The sequence below is a fragment of the Lepidothrix coronata genome, unplaced genomic scaffold (genome assembly GCF_001604755.1).
Source record: "Lepidothrix coronata isolate B3197 unplaced genomic scaffold, Lepidothrix_coronata-1.0 Scaffold156, whole genome shotgun sequence".
In the NCBI taxonomy this organism is placed as follows: domain Eukaryota; kingdom Metazoa; phylum Chordata; class Aves; order Passeriformes; family Pipridae; genus Lepidothrix; species Lepidothrix coronata.
This window is the reverse complement of record NW_016690336.1, coordinates 1539186-1554378: the sequence shown is the minus strand read 5'-3', so window position 1 is coordinate 1554378 and position 15193 is coordinate 1539186. Positions and strand designations below refer to the sequence as shown.

The window sequence follows — 15193 nt, the reverse complement described above, 5'->3', positions numbered from 1 at the left end:
ATGTGTCAAGGAAACAAATTATGGTGTTTTATTTTTGAGGGCTGTGGGAAAGCCCAGGAGAGCACACCATGGAAGCCGTCAGACAACAGACCCCCAAGCAGGGCCACCCACCACCCTGCACTGCCCAACAACAAGCAATGATGGATTTTCAAATCAAAGGAGTCTCTGCAGAGGGCTGGGGGTGCCTCTCCTGTAGCTGGTGTGTGTTTCCATGTCCAGAAGAGTCAACAAGATGTTGATAAAACCATGACTAACATGAGGAGCACCCTCATGAGATGAGGGTTTGTCAGCCTGCAGGTAAGGCCACAGGTCTGTGAAACGGCTGAAATTTGTTCACAATAGGGCTTGTAGGGCCACCAGCCCAGTGACACAAACCCAGCAGTTGCTGGCCTTCATGTTGAACAGAGCAATCCTCAGACTGGCAAAAGTACCAGCTTTGTCCTTCTGCAGTTTCCCAGGGATGACCTCACACAGGCAAACACCAGCCTTCCCACAGGGAACTGCTCCTCAAGTAGCAACTCCATCTCAAGGGAGACTGCAGCACAGACACGTGAAGTGTGTGGCCTAGGGAAGGTGGCAGAGCTTCAGGGAGGGATGTCTGAACCAGCTGTCAGTGTGGAGCAGGGGAAGGAGCCTGGGCACACCAAAACACAGCTGTACCAGCTCCCAGAACCGAAGCCAGCCTCCCTCCCCGGCTGTGCTGCAGAGGCACCAGCTCTCATGAGCTCCTTCCAGGTTCTCCAGGACATCAAACCATGTTAGCAAGACCCATGAGCCCACTGTGCAACCACTGTACCCCTGCATTCTGCATTTCTGCACCTTTAAATGTCAGCAACTGCTTCTAAGAGCAAGATCAGGAGACGTGCACTTCTGCTGCAGGAATAGAGGAGGGTTTTGGTTGAAACATGTAACATGAGCTCTGATCCTGAACCATTGTTTGCAAGACAAAAACTACAGAGACTGGGAGCCATAGTCCTTCAGGGAACATATTTAATTGGACTTAATCTGCTCTTAAATAGAGTAAACACGTACATGCCTTTGCCTACAGATAAAAGTAACAACACAGATGTGGAAACTTCTCAGTTTTCACTGTCCAAAGAGAGATAAAATGGCTAAAAAAGGGATCTTGGCCTTCACTGAAGTAGGAGGGCACACACTTTTCTGCCACATATTTCCACTTGTGCAGCTGTGGAAGACAAATCCAGATGCCTCACACAATCCCATTTTTATTCAGCTCCTGGGAGGTGTGACTACAGAGATTTATTAAAATCAACTCACAGATCCAGATTAAGACACCCCTGAGAGCAGGGATCTAAGATCCCATCAAGGGAGACCTGTGGTACTACTCACACATTAGGAACTACAACCACCAGAGAGACATCGTGGTACCCCAGACACCCACATGGGGCTGGGAGATGTGAAGCAGAACCTAAAAGAGATCTGTTCCCCTCTAGATAAATAGCTGGAGCTCAGAGAGGACAACTCAGGGCATCTCCATCCACAGCCTGACAGGCTCCAGTGATTGAGGCCTACAGCTACTGCCTCTGGCTTCTAACTCTTGGAGCTCAGCCAACAAAGACAGCAGAGCAAGACTCCTAATTGCTCTGAGGTATTCCATTTAATCAGATCCAGTTGTGAAAAGCAGTAATTGTCGATGGTTCTTAGGTCAGAACAATCCTCAGGGCTTTTCACAGCAAAGCCAGATAATCTGCAGCCTGCGAGTGAAATTTAAGGTCAATTCACAGAGAGGGATTCTCAGTGTGAGTCTAAAAGAACAGATTTAACTTAGGACTGGCATAACAAACTCTGAAGCCAAAGGAAAGGCCACCATGGGCAACAGACTGGGAAAACACAGCAGAAGATGGGAACCCACCTGGTAATGCATCAATTCTTTCTTAGAAGAATAAGAAGTAAGAGTGTGGGGGATTTCATACCCAGGACATGAAAGGCACAAAAGGCAAAGTGAACATTAAAAGGCTCAAACTGTCTACTTTCATTACTGAATATAAGGCTCCCTCTATACTCAGTAGAGAAAAGCTGCTTCAGAAGATGTCACAGAGCACCAAGTGAGGTGTGGAAGATCTGAGCTGCCTTATGGAAGACCCAGGCTTTCCACTGAGCTTAGGATCCTGGTAGGACTAGTTTCCTAACTTGGTTAACTGACTTATGTGAACTTGAGTGGTGGGAAAGGTTTAAAAGCTGAGTTTGGTGGTGTTCAGCTGTGTTCAGAAGTGGCTACAGGTGCATCACAGACAGCAGGCTGCTGGTCCAGCTCCCTCTCCCACTCCCAATGGAACAGATCAGCAGAGAAGGCAGGAGGTGCACGGAGAACTGAGCACACTTCTGTTATTTCAGCCAGCCTGGCACCTGGCCCAGATCAGCCCTGAGGTACTGCTCCTTCTGTGAACCTGCTAGGGAAAACGGGAACAAGGGCAACAGGACAAACCCAGCTCCCTCAGCCAGGCTGTCCTGCAAGATCTGTGAAAAGGTTTTCTACGAACTAACAAGTTTTTCTGGGGCAGAAAGTGGAACAGCTCATGCTGTGTAATGGGTGCTCCAACAACAGGTCTTCTTCTGTTTTGAACAGCAGCAAGGCCACCTCTCAGCTGGTGCACGGAATGCTCCATGTAGAGCAAGGCCCGGTAAATTCAGTCTGAAATTCTCCAGGGATAAATATCCTGGGATTAGCAGGGGGCTGAGACAGAGCTCACCCTGCTGAGGAGTCTGATGGACAGTGACCAGGTGCAGCATCAGCTGGAACAGCAACTGCAGCACATACCCAAGGACCCAGAGCCAACATATTTCCATCCTGGGAGGAAGAGAGGAACATCCAACACACGCAAACAATAACACTGAACGAGCCCAGAGAGAAGAGGGAGAGAATATTCCCATGGGCCAAACTGAGAAAGACCCTGAGAGCCAAATTCCCACTGATGAATTGAGGTGTTTTGTGAAAAAAAAAAAAAAAAATTTTGAAACAAGAAACGCTGCAACAAACAGGGTTGTTTGTACACTCTGGGAGACGTCAGCACTGGAACAACTTGGCCTGAGAAAGAAGAGCCTCCTGCTATGCCTGCCTAGAGCTGCAGTGGCCTGGTGAGGTCAGAGGGAAGGAAGGTACGTAGGAACTGACGTGACACGGAGCGTAGGGACACCCAACACCCCGAACACAAACAGCTCAGGAGGCACCAGCTGAAACAAGGGGGCAGGTCTGGGCATTGCATTAGAGGTTCTGAATCCACACTCAGGATTTCTGGAAAGAGTGGTAAAATCTGAAACCTCTTTTGGCAGTGGCCAGTTATGTAGACACTCCTCAGATTCCAGGGCCCTTTCAGGAAAAAGATTCTTCCCCCAGAGGGTGTTTGGGCACTGAACAGGCTCCCCAGGGCAGTGGTCACAGCACCAAGGCTGACAGAGCTCAAGGAGCATTTGGACAACACTCTTAGGACATAGGGGGATTCTTGGAGTGTCCTGTGCAGGGCCAGGAGTTGGGCTGGATGATCCTGATGGGTCCCTTCCAACTCAGCACATTCTGTAATTCTATGATTTTCTAGATCTCCATATTGTTGGTAGCAAATGGTCTGTAAGGACAGGGGAAAGCTACACTTGTGGAAGCACATTTCTCCAGTTAGTTGGAGGTCTATGGAAAGTGGTAAGGCTGGAAACCCACTGGGTGTTCAGATTTGCCTAACACAAGCTGGCAGAAAAATATAAATCATTTAATCACAGGACACACCTCCTGAAGAGCACAAACCACATCTAACTGTGGAGGATGCTGCTCTTGTAATCATGTATAAATTCAAAACCCTTATTTCAAAGCTGCTAATAAGTCCATCTCTATTTCTTTCAGCCATCAGAGGATCTCTAAGACCTCTGCAGTATTACTTGTTTTAGTGATTTCATCTTGGATTTTCTCAGTATAACAATAACTCCAACTGCTGCCCTTAATGTGATGTGTGTTCAATAAACACGAAATCTGGGAAGTCCAGGAAGGTTTAAGTGATGCACCCAGAAAAGGGGAGCTCTCAGGATCAACGGATTGTTTGAAATTTAGGCTGATGAGATTTCCACAGAGCTGATATTGAATGGAAGTCAGGGATGTGATTCAACTACATCTCAGCTGATCTAAACTGGTTCAACTTCTGAAAGAGCCCTGCTGTTTTCCACAGCTGAGACCAGTCCTCAGAGGTACTGAGTCTGACAGCTTCAGCTGCTGGAGAGTTATTTGTGTGAAGAGTTATTTGTGATTAAATAAAGCAGAGGATGTGGAATCCTCAAGCACTTCTGCCCACCACTTCCTGAGCTGGTTATCAGCCCCCCTGTATATAAATAGCTCTCAGGCACACCCAAGCAGGAGCTGTGCAGGGAGCACACGCACGTTCAAAGGGACATAAAATGCCAAAGAACTAAAAATGACTTTAAAGCATTTCCTTCCTCGTGGTTATCCAACACCCCAGCCCCACGCTCCCTCTCCCACCAGAGCACGGCTGACCTGTAAATTTACGTAGCATTTCGGTGCAGGTTTCTGCCACAGTTTCATCATCACACTTCTCCATAATCAAAGCCTCTTCTCCACAGATCCAGCCACTGAGGACGTGGCCGTACCTCTCCGGTGGGTACAGCACGTCAAAGCTGCAGATCTTCTTGTACCACAGCTCCTCGGGGTAAGTCAAGCTCTCGCTCTCTGCCTCATCCTCCCAGACAAACTGGATGCTGTTGCATTCAGAGCTCCAGAAAGGCTCTTCGAACTCCAGGAAAATCTTGTCAGTCGTATTGATCCCGAGTTTCTCAATGGCCATCACCTTGTCCTCGGGCAGGCGGGGGTGGAACAGGCTCTCGTGGCGTTTCTTCAAGACTCCCAGTGACACGGTCACGATGACGTGGTCAGCTGGGATGAACTCACAGTCCTCGCACTCCACGAAGACATCAGAGCTCTTGTTCTCCTCAGGGAGGTCACTGTTGTGGTCAGCCACCCTCTCAATCTCCTTGCTGACCGACTGGTTCCAGTGGATGCACTTGACCGGCTTGCGGAGCTGAATGACAGACTTGGGAATGGAGCGGGCCAAAATCTCCACAATTTTAATGAAACCACAAGGAATGACGTGATGAGCCCCAGGGATCTCGGTCCATTCCCCAAATTCACTCAGCGAGACTTCATCCATGCTGTGGGAGCTGCTCTCACAACTCTCTACCTAAGAGAAAGCAACACAAAAGCAACATTGCCACAGAGCAACTCCTTTTGCCACAGCACAACGTTTCAAGGGCACAGAGGAGCTGCACAGGATGGGAGTCCTGAATGGCACTCTGAAACCACGTTATTTTTGCTAGCAAAGAAGTGCTTGGCCACAGGATCTGACAACAATCAATCCTTAGCCTTCCTTGCAACCAGAGAAACCATTTTGTCATGGTAATGAGCTTGGGTTGCACTGCAACAGTTGCATCATCCAGAGGTCAGAGACCAGAAGGTTAGAGCCCCTCTGCTCTGGAGACAGGCTGAGAGAGTTGGGAGCGTTCAGCCTGGAGAAGACTTTGGGGAGACCTTAAATCACCTTCCAGTGCCTAAAGAGAGACTGGAGAGGGACTTCGGACACGGGCACGAAGGGACAGGACAAGGAGTGATGGCTTTAAACTGAAAGAGGGTTGAATTAGATATTAGGAAGAAATTCTTGACTGTGAGAGTGGGGAGGCCCTGGCACAGGCTGCACAGAGAAGCTGTGGCTGCCCCATCCCTGGAAGCGTTCAAGGCCAGGTTGGACAGGGCATGGAATAACCTGGTATGGTGGAAGCCATTTCTGCCCATGGCAGGGAGGTTGTAACTAGATGTTCTTTAAGGTCCCTTCCAACCCAAACCATGCTGGGGTTCTGTGATTCCATGATGTCTTTGCTTCTGGACGATTGTGGGTTACAGTTCTGACTCTTTTCTATCCTTTAAAACCCACTCCACTGGCCAGGGATCAGCCTCTTGGTGCTCCTACAGCAGAAGCTGGAGCTGCGTTAATCAGATGCTCGTTCCAATGTTAATAGATGTTCCCATAAGGAGCCATGAAAAACTTTTGGCAGCTCCTTCTGCTGTCTGCAGCTTTCAGCGTGCTGTCAGTCAGCAATCAGCTAACTAACAATCTGCTGGAGGTGAGAGCACCCAGCACAGAAGGAACCAAAGGAGACGGGAAAGGGAAATGCCAAGATGTAAGACACGTGTGTTTGATTCCCTTGATGTGATTACCAAAGCTTTAGATTCATTAACCTGTTGGTTAATGTGTGTAGGAGTATTAGGCACAGCCGTAGCTTCCAACAATCCCTGGAACAAAGGCAGGATGTTTGGGCTGTCTTGTGATAAGCTTGTAATGATAATCCTGATGCACGGGACACAATGATCTTAAAATCTTCACCGGAGTCACGATCACTCACACACTATAATTCTTTAAGCATTTTAGGCAAAAGGAACATTACAATTCCTTGCCTCACCCTTTGACCCATTTTCCAGGCCTTTCCAGACTTTAATGACTATGTTTAGAAGCCTGATGAGCCTAGACCCTCTCCCTGTGGAGCGTCCTGGTACAGGGCAGAATCTCTGTGCTGGGATAAGGTGTCAAGCGAACGAGTCAAGGTCGTACCAAGTAGTTCACAGGCTGCTCCTGTGACTGCAGGGACAAACAGGTGGTTTTCCCATCCTGGTCACTGCTCAATGACTCCTGTGGAGACTGAGTGAAGACCCATCCTCAGAACGTGCTGTGGTTCCACCCCATCTGCTGGCTGAGTGAGAACTTCCCAACGCACCCCCAGGGCCAGTTCTGCTGACCCACAACACAAACCTGCACCCCAGGGCACACAACAGGATGCTCATCCTGCCTGGATGCCCCAACAGGACACTCCACGTTGTGAAGTTAAACACCTCAAACATGCCTGTTTGAGTCTTTCAACCATGAAGCCAAAACGCCAGAGGGAAAAACAAGCAACTACCAAGACTATACTTTGCCTGAGACCGGTTAATCCCCACTTTCTCATCTGATAGTCTTAAGTATGAGAAGCTTTGTTGTTCTCAGGTATTTACACATGAGAAGGGATTTGCAAGACTTGCAGAAAAGTCTCTGGCAACCTGTAGCAACCACAGAAGAAACCGCCAGGCAAACAAGAGCTGTATCAGATGACTAACCCTCTCTGCATGGATGATCTCGCATGGATAACACAATAAATAACTTCACGTGGCAACTGTGGAGACACCCTGTGACACAAGTTTTTGGGTTGGGACACTGAGATATCAGGACACCAGGGTTCAAACTTCAGCTTTATCACAAACCTCCTGTCAGACTCTTTACATCTTTCTCTTTCCTTTGGGTTCCCACTGAAAATGGTGAACTCCATACACTTCCCCACATGACAAAGTGCTGCCTGCCTCCCCTGCCTCATTTCAGGAGATTTTAGGTCATTCTAATTAAAATAGAAATGGTTGTTACACTGTATTTATGGAGTGCTGCTTGATGCAGTGTTAAGTCCTCATCCCACAGAGAAGTCTTTTAGCCAAGGCATCAAGGAGCTAAAAAGAACTAGGAAAGCCATAAGGAAAGATGATTAGGACATGAGTTTATACAGTCTACCTTGGATTTTATTGCTTTACCTTCAAAATGCTTTCTGGGGACTTCTCCAGCAAACTACTAGTATCAAGATTACATTTCTTCTGGTCTCTGAGATATGGACAGAGGTAAAAAACACTCAAGCACAATCATGTGTAAGGCACAAGACAAGACACTGCTGAAAGACCCTGACAATAAAGTAGCTTCAGGTGGTAAAAAAACATTAAATCACATCAGAAAGTTTAACAGGGCCTAAGAAAGCCACTTCTAATTAGAAAGCTTGGAGTTTAAGGGGGAAAAAAAGGAGTAAAGGCATTGTTTCTTTCAGCCCACTGTCTCCGGATCTGCCTCAGGAGGAAAAGCTGTCAATACAAACACAGAAAGCAATTCCCCAGTGCTGGGCAAGGCTCTGCCAGGTCCCGAGGTTCAGGATTTGTCTGATCGTAGTTAAAACCAAAAAAATAACCCCAGTGGCATGAACACATACCTTCAGGTACTGCTGGATCATGGCCAGTTTCAGCTTCTTGACGGCCTCCGTGTCATCCGGGTCGGCCTTGACGCGTTTGCGCACGACGTCCCGCGTGAAGACGCCCACACTGTTCTGGCTCTCGGCATTGACTGGTTTACCTCGTTGGAAGAACTCCTGAGTCAGGTTATAGACCTGCCAGAGACAGGACAGAAGGATGGACAACATGATTCCCAGTAGAACCCATGCCCCGAGCAGGACACTTTATCCTCCATCCCAACCCAGCGCAGTCAGATCACCTTCTCCTGCCAGCAGAACCCAAGGGCTTCCTCACATCTTCTCCCATCTCCGTGTCTCAGGTGCAATCCCAGGCTGCTCTAACCTGGCACCAGCCCTTCCACCTTCTCCGTTATTCAGAGGGAATCCACCAGAGTGGGGGAACTCAGTAGTTCCATAGGTATTTTTCTATTTTTCCATGAAAAACAGGAATCCACCAGCACAGCAAGGGAATTCTGTGTGCACATGTTTGATTTGTTGAGCACAAGACAGGTATAGATCCGTGGAAAACAGTGACATCTCTAGAGCCCCCCACCAGGAGCCAGCCTGAGGAAGACTCACAAAGAAAAACCCATTGTAACAAACAAATCATTCTTCTTTGAAGAAGATATTCCTGACAATTTTTTAACCCCAGTTTTCCACTCAAAAAGCAAGAAAACACCATCCACCTCAGCCCTCTGCTTGTGGCTGCCTCGAGTAACCTGTACTTCTGCCTAATGTTGCCAGAAGAGCCTGCAGTTGTGTCACGGCCCTTCATTTCCATGGAAAAACTCCAAGGAATCTTTCAACACAGGAAAGCTTTCAAAAGATGCCTCTCAGAAGTGCAACTCATCCCATTAACAAGTTGTTTGTCCAGAATGTGTCCATTTACATCACGCCACAGGGTGCAAAGTGCTCTTACTAGGAGAGATGACATCCCTGCTTGGCGAGTTTTTCCTGCCAAAGATGGCTTGATTACACCTTTTTTGGAGACAGATTATTTGGACGTGCTGAGAAGTTGAACCCAACAGTAAACATCTGGCAGGAAGCTGGCAAAACTGTGGCAGCCTTGCCTTCAAAGGCTCCCAGAGCTTCCCATTCCCTGCTGATAGGGCTAATCCACCGTGTTATAGGTTCTTTCCACTCTGATTCTCCCCAGGAGCCTGATTTTCCTCTTGGGTTTTAGGAATAAAGCGAATTTGAGGAGGCAAAATAGAGGGATGATGAGGAAAGGGAGGTGGCGAGGAAAAATGCACAGCAGTGGTAGGAGTGAGAAAGAGCAGGTCTGTGAGTGAATGGAGGAAGACGAGTTGATAAGGGCAAGTAAGAGATGAGAAAGAAACTGAAGAAGAAAATAAGTGAAAGAGTGAAAAAAAAAGGCGGAAATAAACTACAAAACCAGAGAATAATTACAAGAAAAGTGAGTGGAACTGGTGAAGACAGAAAAGAAATGCAGACACTGGCTGGGACACAGCCCTTCCAAGGAGACTCCCAGACAAGAAAGGTGGAGCCCAACGCCCGACATGAAACGAAGGCTTCCAGCAAAGGAAATAGTGCCTTCACTGTTCCCCGGTGCCAAAAGCTCTTTGGCAGTTTCAACACCCCATGGTTCCCAGGTTCACTGATTTCTGAGGCCCCAACCACTTCCAGCAGGTCGGAGCCGCACAGACCTTGCGTCAGCACAACCAGCTCAGCTTTCATAAGCTGATTGCGCTCTGTAAGCAGATAACACAGGCACAGGACAAGCAAAGCTGTGCTAAAACCCAGCTACCACTTGGCCAACAGGAGGAGTGAGCCTGGGTATGTTTCTGTTAACCACTATATTCTTCTCTACCCTATAGAGGAAAGGGCAAAAAGGCCCAGTTCTCCGTGCTGGAACCATCAAGTGAAGTCTTTCCTGTGTGTGCCATCCCATTGATCAGAGAGCAGGTGAGTTTAATCACCATCAGGATTTCTTATTTTTTCTCAGAATCCCCATTATTTCCTTGCTTTTCAAGTTCAAGAATTGTTTGGACAATGCCCTCAGACACGTGGTGTGATTTTTGGTGTTGTCCTGGGCAGGGCCAGAAGTTGGAGTCGATGATCCTTGTGGGTCACCTCCAGCTCAGGATATTCTGTGATTCTTGGGGGTGCTGAACCATTTGATGAAGAACAGAAGGCAAAGCTGTCATAAACAAGAAGCACAAGGAGAAAAAACAGCAAGTCCTGCATTAAGAGATGAACTGTCAGAAAAAAGAGAATCAAAAAGATGCTCAAAATGTATTCTTTGATGTACACGTGCAGCAAACACATCCTGTATAAGAAACTATGGAAAAGGTTCAATAGAAGCCCTCATTTAAGGTAGATTCCCAATGAAGAAGGAGCAGAATTGTGCTGTCTGGAATTGGAATTCCCTAGGCTTTCTTTACCCAGGTGAGAAACTGCTGACAGTAACAGAAAGCATCATCATTCCTATGGGACCATCACTGAAGTCATTGGGAACAGGCACTTTAGGATTTGAAAACCCATCCTCCTTCAATCATTTTGGCACGATGTGATGACAGCAGGGTTCATGAGAGAGTTCATGGTGGCTTTCTCTCCAAGATCCTGGTGAAAGGCAGCATGAAGAATGACCTGAAAGATCCTGGTGATGACAAAATATCCATGCATCCAAACCCAGAGCACCACACCCAGCAGCAAGGGGGGAGCTACACCACACACAGTCCAGACTCCTCTCCATTTTCAATTATCACACACCTGGATATAAGCAGGTAGCAAAAACAAAGACCAGACTGCATTAACTCCCAGCTCCTACCACTGGCAAACTCCTCTCAGCACAGTGAAGTAATCACTTCTCACTCTCAAGCTCCTCTGGGTTTGGGCAGGCCCTCGAAGCCTGTCTGAAAAACAGCAGCAGAAGCAAAAGACACAGAACACCTCAAACAACCCTTTATTCTCAGCAGATTTCCTTCCCTGATTTCTGAGGGTTTACATCCAATCCTGCAGGGAATTCACAGAATCATGGAATGGTTTGGGTTGGAAGGGATCCTAAAGATCATCTAGTCCCACCTCCCTGCCCTGGGCAGGGACACCTTCCACTAGCCCAGGCTGCTCCAAGTCCCATCCAACCTGTCCTTGAACGCTTCCAGGGATGGGGCAGCCACAGCTTCTCTGGGCAACCTGTGCCAGGGTCTCACCAGCCTCACACTGAAGAATTCCTAATATGTAATCTAATTCAACCCTCTTTAAAGCCATCACTCCTTGTCTTGTCACTCCATGCACTTGTCCAAAGTCCCTCTCCAGCTCTCTTGGAGTCCCTCAAAGCACTGGAAGGGGCTCTAAGGTCTCCCTGGAGCTTTCTGTTCTCCAGGCTGAATAACCCCAACTCCCTCAGCCTGGGGCTGAAAGATAGAAAGGGCTGAAGGTCAGAAATTAAAAGGAGTGAATTAAATGTCCATAATCCTAAAACAGCTTCACTTCAGCTTACATCTTTCTGTCTTCTTTCTGACCAGCTCTGGGGCATCCCACAAGCAGGGTCTGTGCAGAGAACGTGGATTCCAGCAGGGATGTCCCCTCTGTCACCTACCAGGTTCTACCTCCACGTGTTCCCTACATACGTGCTCCTCCACCACAGGAAAAGGCAGTTTCTTAGGAAGAACAAATCTAAATAAAGAAGCTTCTCCGCGCTGAAGGAGGCCAGGAAAGCACATCCCAATCCACACTCCTTCCTGTCAGCGCCGGTGACGATCCATAGCATTGTCTTTTTCTCACTTGGCTTAAAAACTGCAGTGATTTAATCCCCGGGCAGTGAAAAACCCCGACGGAGACAGGTCCGGGCTGTTTCCAGGCCAGACATCTGTCAGTGCAATAGAGGCAGGGAGGGAACAGTGACTCTCGGTGGCCCTTTGGTCCTGCTTTCCACGATAACTGCAAGGCAAGGCACTGGAGCTTAATTGGGGATGGCAGGAAGCCCAGCACGGGGTGGGGGTGAGGAGGGTGGAAAACGCTGTCATTCTTTGGCTGCATCCCTCCCCCAGAAGCTGTTGCAGAACACAAGGGAAAGCTGACAGATAACAAGGCTGTTAATTAGCTGATTGTTAAAGGGAGGGTTCCTGGGAAGCAGGTCTTGAGGGACCAAATCCCTACTGAAAAGCTGAAGTAAAAATAGGCACTTTTTCTAAATCAGGCTGGTCGATGGACTGTGTGATTTTTCACCTGCACTTAACTTGTCCAGCTCACCACCTCCCTCCCAGCCTTCACTAATACCTGGGAGTTGGCTTTAAATACCTCTTTGGAGAGGGAAGTGAGGACTTAGCACGGACAGAAGAGCAACTCTGAGATCAATTGTCCCTGCTCACATTTTCTCAGGAGTTATACACAGACCCTGAAGCTGCAGACATCGCCCTCAAAGGCCGCACTCCTGACACTTTCCTGAAGGTCATGCAGATGTGACATAAGCTGGAACAGGCCCAAATTCTCCCCCAGCCCCAGAATTTCCCCGGTTATCCCGGAAGGAATGGAGAGGAAGGTGGGAAGATTATGAATACATGGCAAGGGCATCACGGCCTGGGGACCCTCCCTGTGCTGGTGTCCCTTTCCTTTTGGAGACTGACCAAATGCAGTGACAGTGACCCTGAGAACTGCCAGCCCCACACAGCACATGGTCAAAGAAGGACAGTGTTTAAACAACAGTGGCTGGAGAGCTCTCCTGCCCTATCTCATGGTGCTTCCCTTGGCAAAGCACGGTTGTAAATCCAGGTGGATGCTCTGCAGGACTGGAGACCTTCCTTGGAGGCACTGCTCAGTTTGCAGTGCTCTCCCAAGGGGATTCAAGTCACCTTGGTCACAAGCTCATGACAGATTCTGACTGACTTCAGTGCAGGGTAACAGCCCCTCAGAGGGAACTTTTTGCTACAGAAATGAAGAGCTGAGCAGTTTTCAAGCAGTTTGATTGCTTGGCTTCCTCGTAACCAAATAAAGGCTTCTGTGAGACATCCCTACAGCTATTAAAAATTCAGGCTACTGCAAACAAAAAAGAAGCAAAACTTGTATTGAAGTAGAAGAAGCCAGCCAAAAAAGATTGGACAAGTGCCTGGAAAAAGCCTAAGGACTTTCCAAATGAATTAGTGAGGCAAAGCTCTGGAGGTACAGGGGTGCTTTGCCTTTCACTCCAGAAAAACTCAGCACACAGAGACCTTGCCTTGCTAGAACTGAGCTTCAGAAACTCCACATGCACTAGTGAAACACTGGAAGGGAGACCCCCTGCACTTTGTATTCCCCAGAATCTGTTGTCCAAGCGACAAGATAAGTGGGGCTAGAGAGATCCAGATGGAGGAGCAGAGCTGGAGGCACATGCTGGAGCCCCAGCAGCAGCTGCAGGGAAAGCTGGGCAGTGTGTGAGTGCGTGGGGAGTGGGCCGGCTGTGCAGGAGGGCAGGCCTTTGGAATGGGGACAAATCTGGCCCTGTCCATTTGGGAATACATTTTCCACTTCAACCCTGATTAGGCTTTGCATCCCTCAGGGGAGTTGCTGGTTGTTTTATGGGGGTTTCCTTCTTTTCAAGCCACAGACTTTGCTATCTCAGCCTCTTCTAAAGGGATGACTTGATGGTGGGATTGCTAATAGTAACCTGAGGAGGGTCTGGAAGCTCCTATGAGGCAAGGGAGGAGCCTGACCTCAGGACTCAGTGATCTGTCAGATGGCTTTTTATCCTGGACAACTTCAAGATGTTTTAACAAAACCACTCAAAAAAACCTGCCTCCTCAAAACAGCAAAGACGCAGAACTGAAGATCAAATTCCTGCTGTTCCTCCCCAGCACCCATTTCATCAGTTAAAGCAACGGAGTTTTGGCCAGCCAAGATGAAATAAGAAATGATGGAATGGACTCTAATGAAAATAATAATGAAAACTTTGAGAGAATGGGGGACTCAACAAAACACAAACCAGAAATGCCCCAGCCAGACTCAGCATGTGTGAAACACTCTCTGTACTTTATGCCAGAGGAAAAGGTCCCCAAAGCCACACACCTCCTGCAAGTGCTCCTGGCTGCCCACCCTCCAGGGCACTTGTATTTCCTACAGTCATTTTAACTGGAGATTTTCAGGGGATCACATTGCTCGCCTTAATTCCCACTTTTCCTACACAGCACAGGGCAGAAACCACAGCCAGCTGTCTTAAATCACTACAGATCATCCAGCCTGGCACCCCAGAGAGGCTGGGACAAGCAGCTCAACAAAACCTTGAGCTGCCTCTGCAAGAAATTCCAGCAGGCTTTGGAGGAAGGCAGAGAAAGCACCTCCCAGCAGGAGCAATTAAGGGGTTGGCTGGTGCCCTGTGCTTGGCTTCAGCTGTCCCTTACATATTTTTTATGGCTGTGAGTGCCTGTAGACATTTTTACAAGCCATAAATGTGAAAGCTTTTTCTGTCTGCTAGAGATAAAGATATCCTGTGGCAATGATAAGCTAATTAGGTGTTTCGCAAAGAAGATTAACTTTTAATGTGTTGTTCTCTCCTGTCACTGGCTGCCCCTTTCTCTCCCCTTTAAAAGAAAGGGTAGATTTACCAAATTAATCATTTCTAAAACACTGGTACCTTGTTATAGCCCTTATCTTACTGGGTTTATCTCAAAGCTGACTAGCTCTCATCTTTGTATTCTCTTCTCATTTCAGAGTCTGCCCTCCCCTTGCTGGAGATTTTCCTATCATCTTCCAGACAGGATGATCACTGAGCCCTGCTTGCAGTTTGGCACTGTTCCATTTACATAAATAATGCTGCTCACTGCAGTATTTTCACTTCTCTTTCTAGCCCTACTTGCTGTTCATCCTCCTCCACACACATCTCACCTGTCTTTTTTTCCTGCTTGGCTCTGGTTCTGTTTTCAACCCAGTAATATGAAAAGATGTTCAGATTATTTACCTCCATCTGCATTTGCCCAGGAAGTTGTCCCCAGGTTGTTAAATCCTTTCCATACCAAAGTTTCTTTTAAATTCCTACTACTCCTCTCTAAAACTGAAACGATCTTTGTGCCATCCCATCACCATTCCAGTTCAGAGACAAAGGACAGTGCCAAAAGTCTTTCCAAAATAAAAAAAAAAAAAAAAAAGAAAAAAAAATCCCCTTTTCTGCTCCCCACCCAATTCT

General features: G+C 47.8%; 1 protein-coding gene and 1 long non-coding RNA gene across 2 annotated transcripts in view; both read right to left on the bottom strand.

Annotated features, from left to right (window-relative positions):
* SMOX (spermine oxidase) overlaps positions 1 to 8634 on the bottom strand; it is a 12510-nt gene extending 3876 nt beyond the window's left edge. The window contains exons 1-2 of the mRNA XM_017829000.1: positions 8059 to 8634; positions 4493 to 5192 (exon numbers count right to left, since the gene is read on the bottom strand). Coding sequence (XP_017684489.1) covers positions 4493 to 5192; positions 8059 to 8265 — 907 coding nt within the window. The 5' untranslated portion in view covers positions 8266 to 8634. The remainder of the gene's footprint in view (positions 1 to 4492; positions 5193 to 8058) is intronic.
* A 2216-nt stretch (positions 8635 to 10850) lies between these two features.
* LOC108504270 overlaps positions 10851 to 15193 on the bottom strand; it is an 11514-nt gene continuing 7171 nt past the window's right edge. The window contains exons 4-5 of the long non-coding RNA XR_001877052.1: positions 12740 to 12747; positions 10851 to 10863 (exon numbers count right to left, since the gene is read on the bottom strand). This is a non-coding gene — a long non-coding RNA (uncharacterized LOC108504270). The remainder of the gene's footprint in view (positions 10864 to 12739; positions 12748 to 15193) is intronic.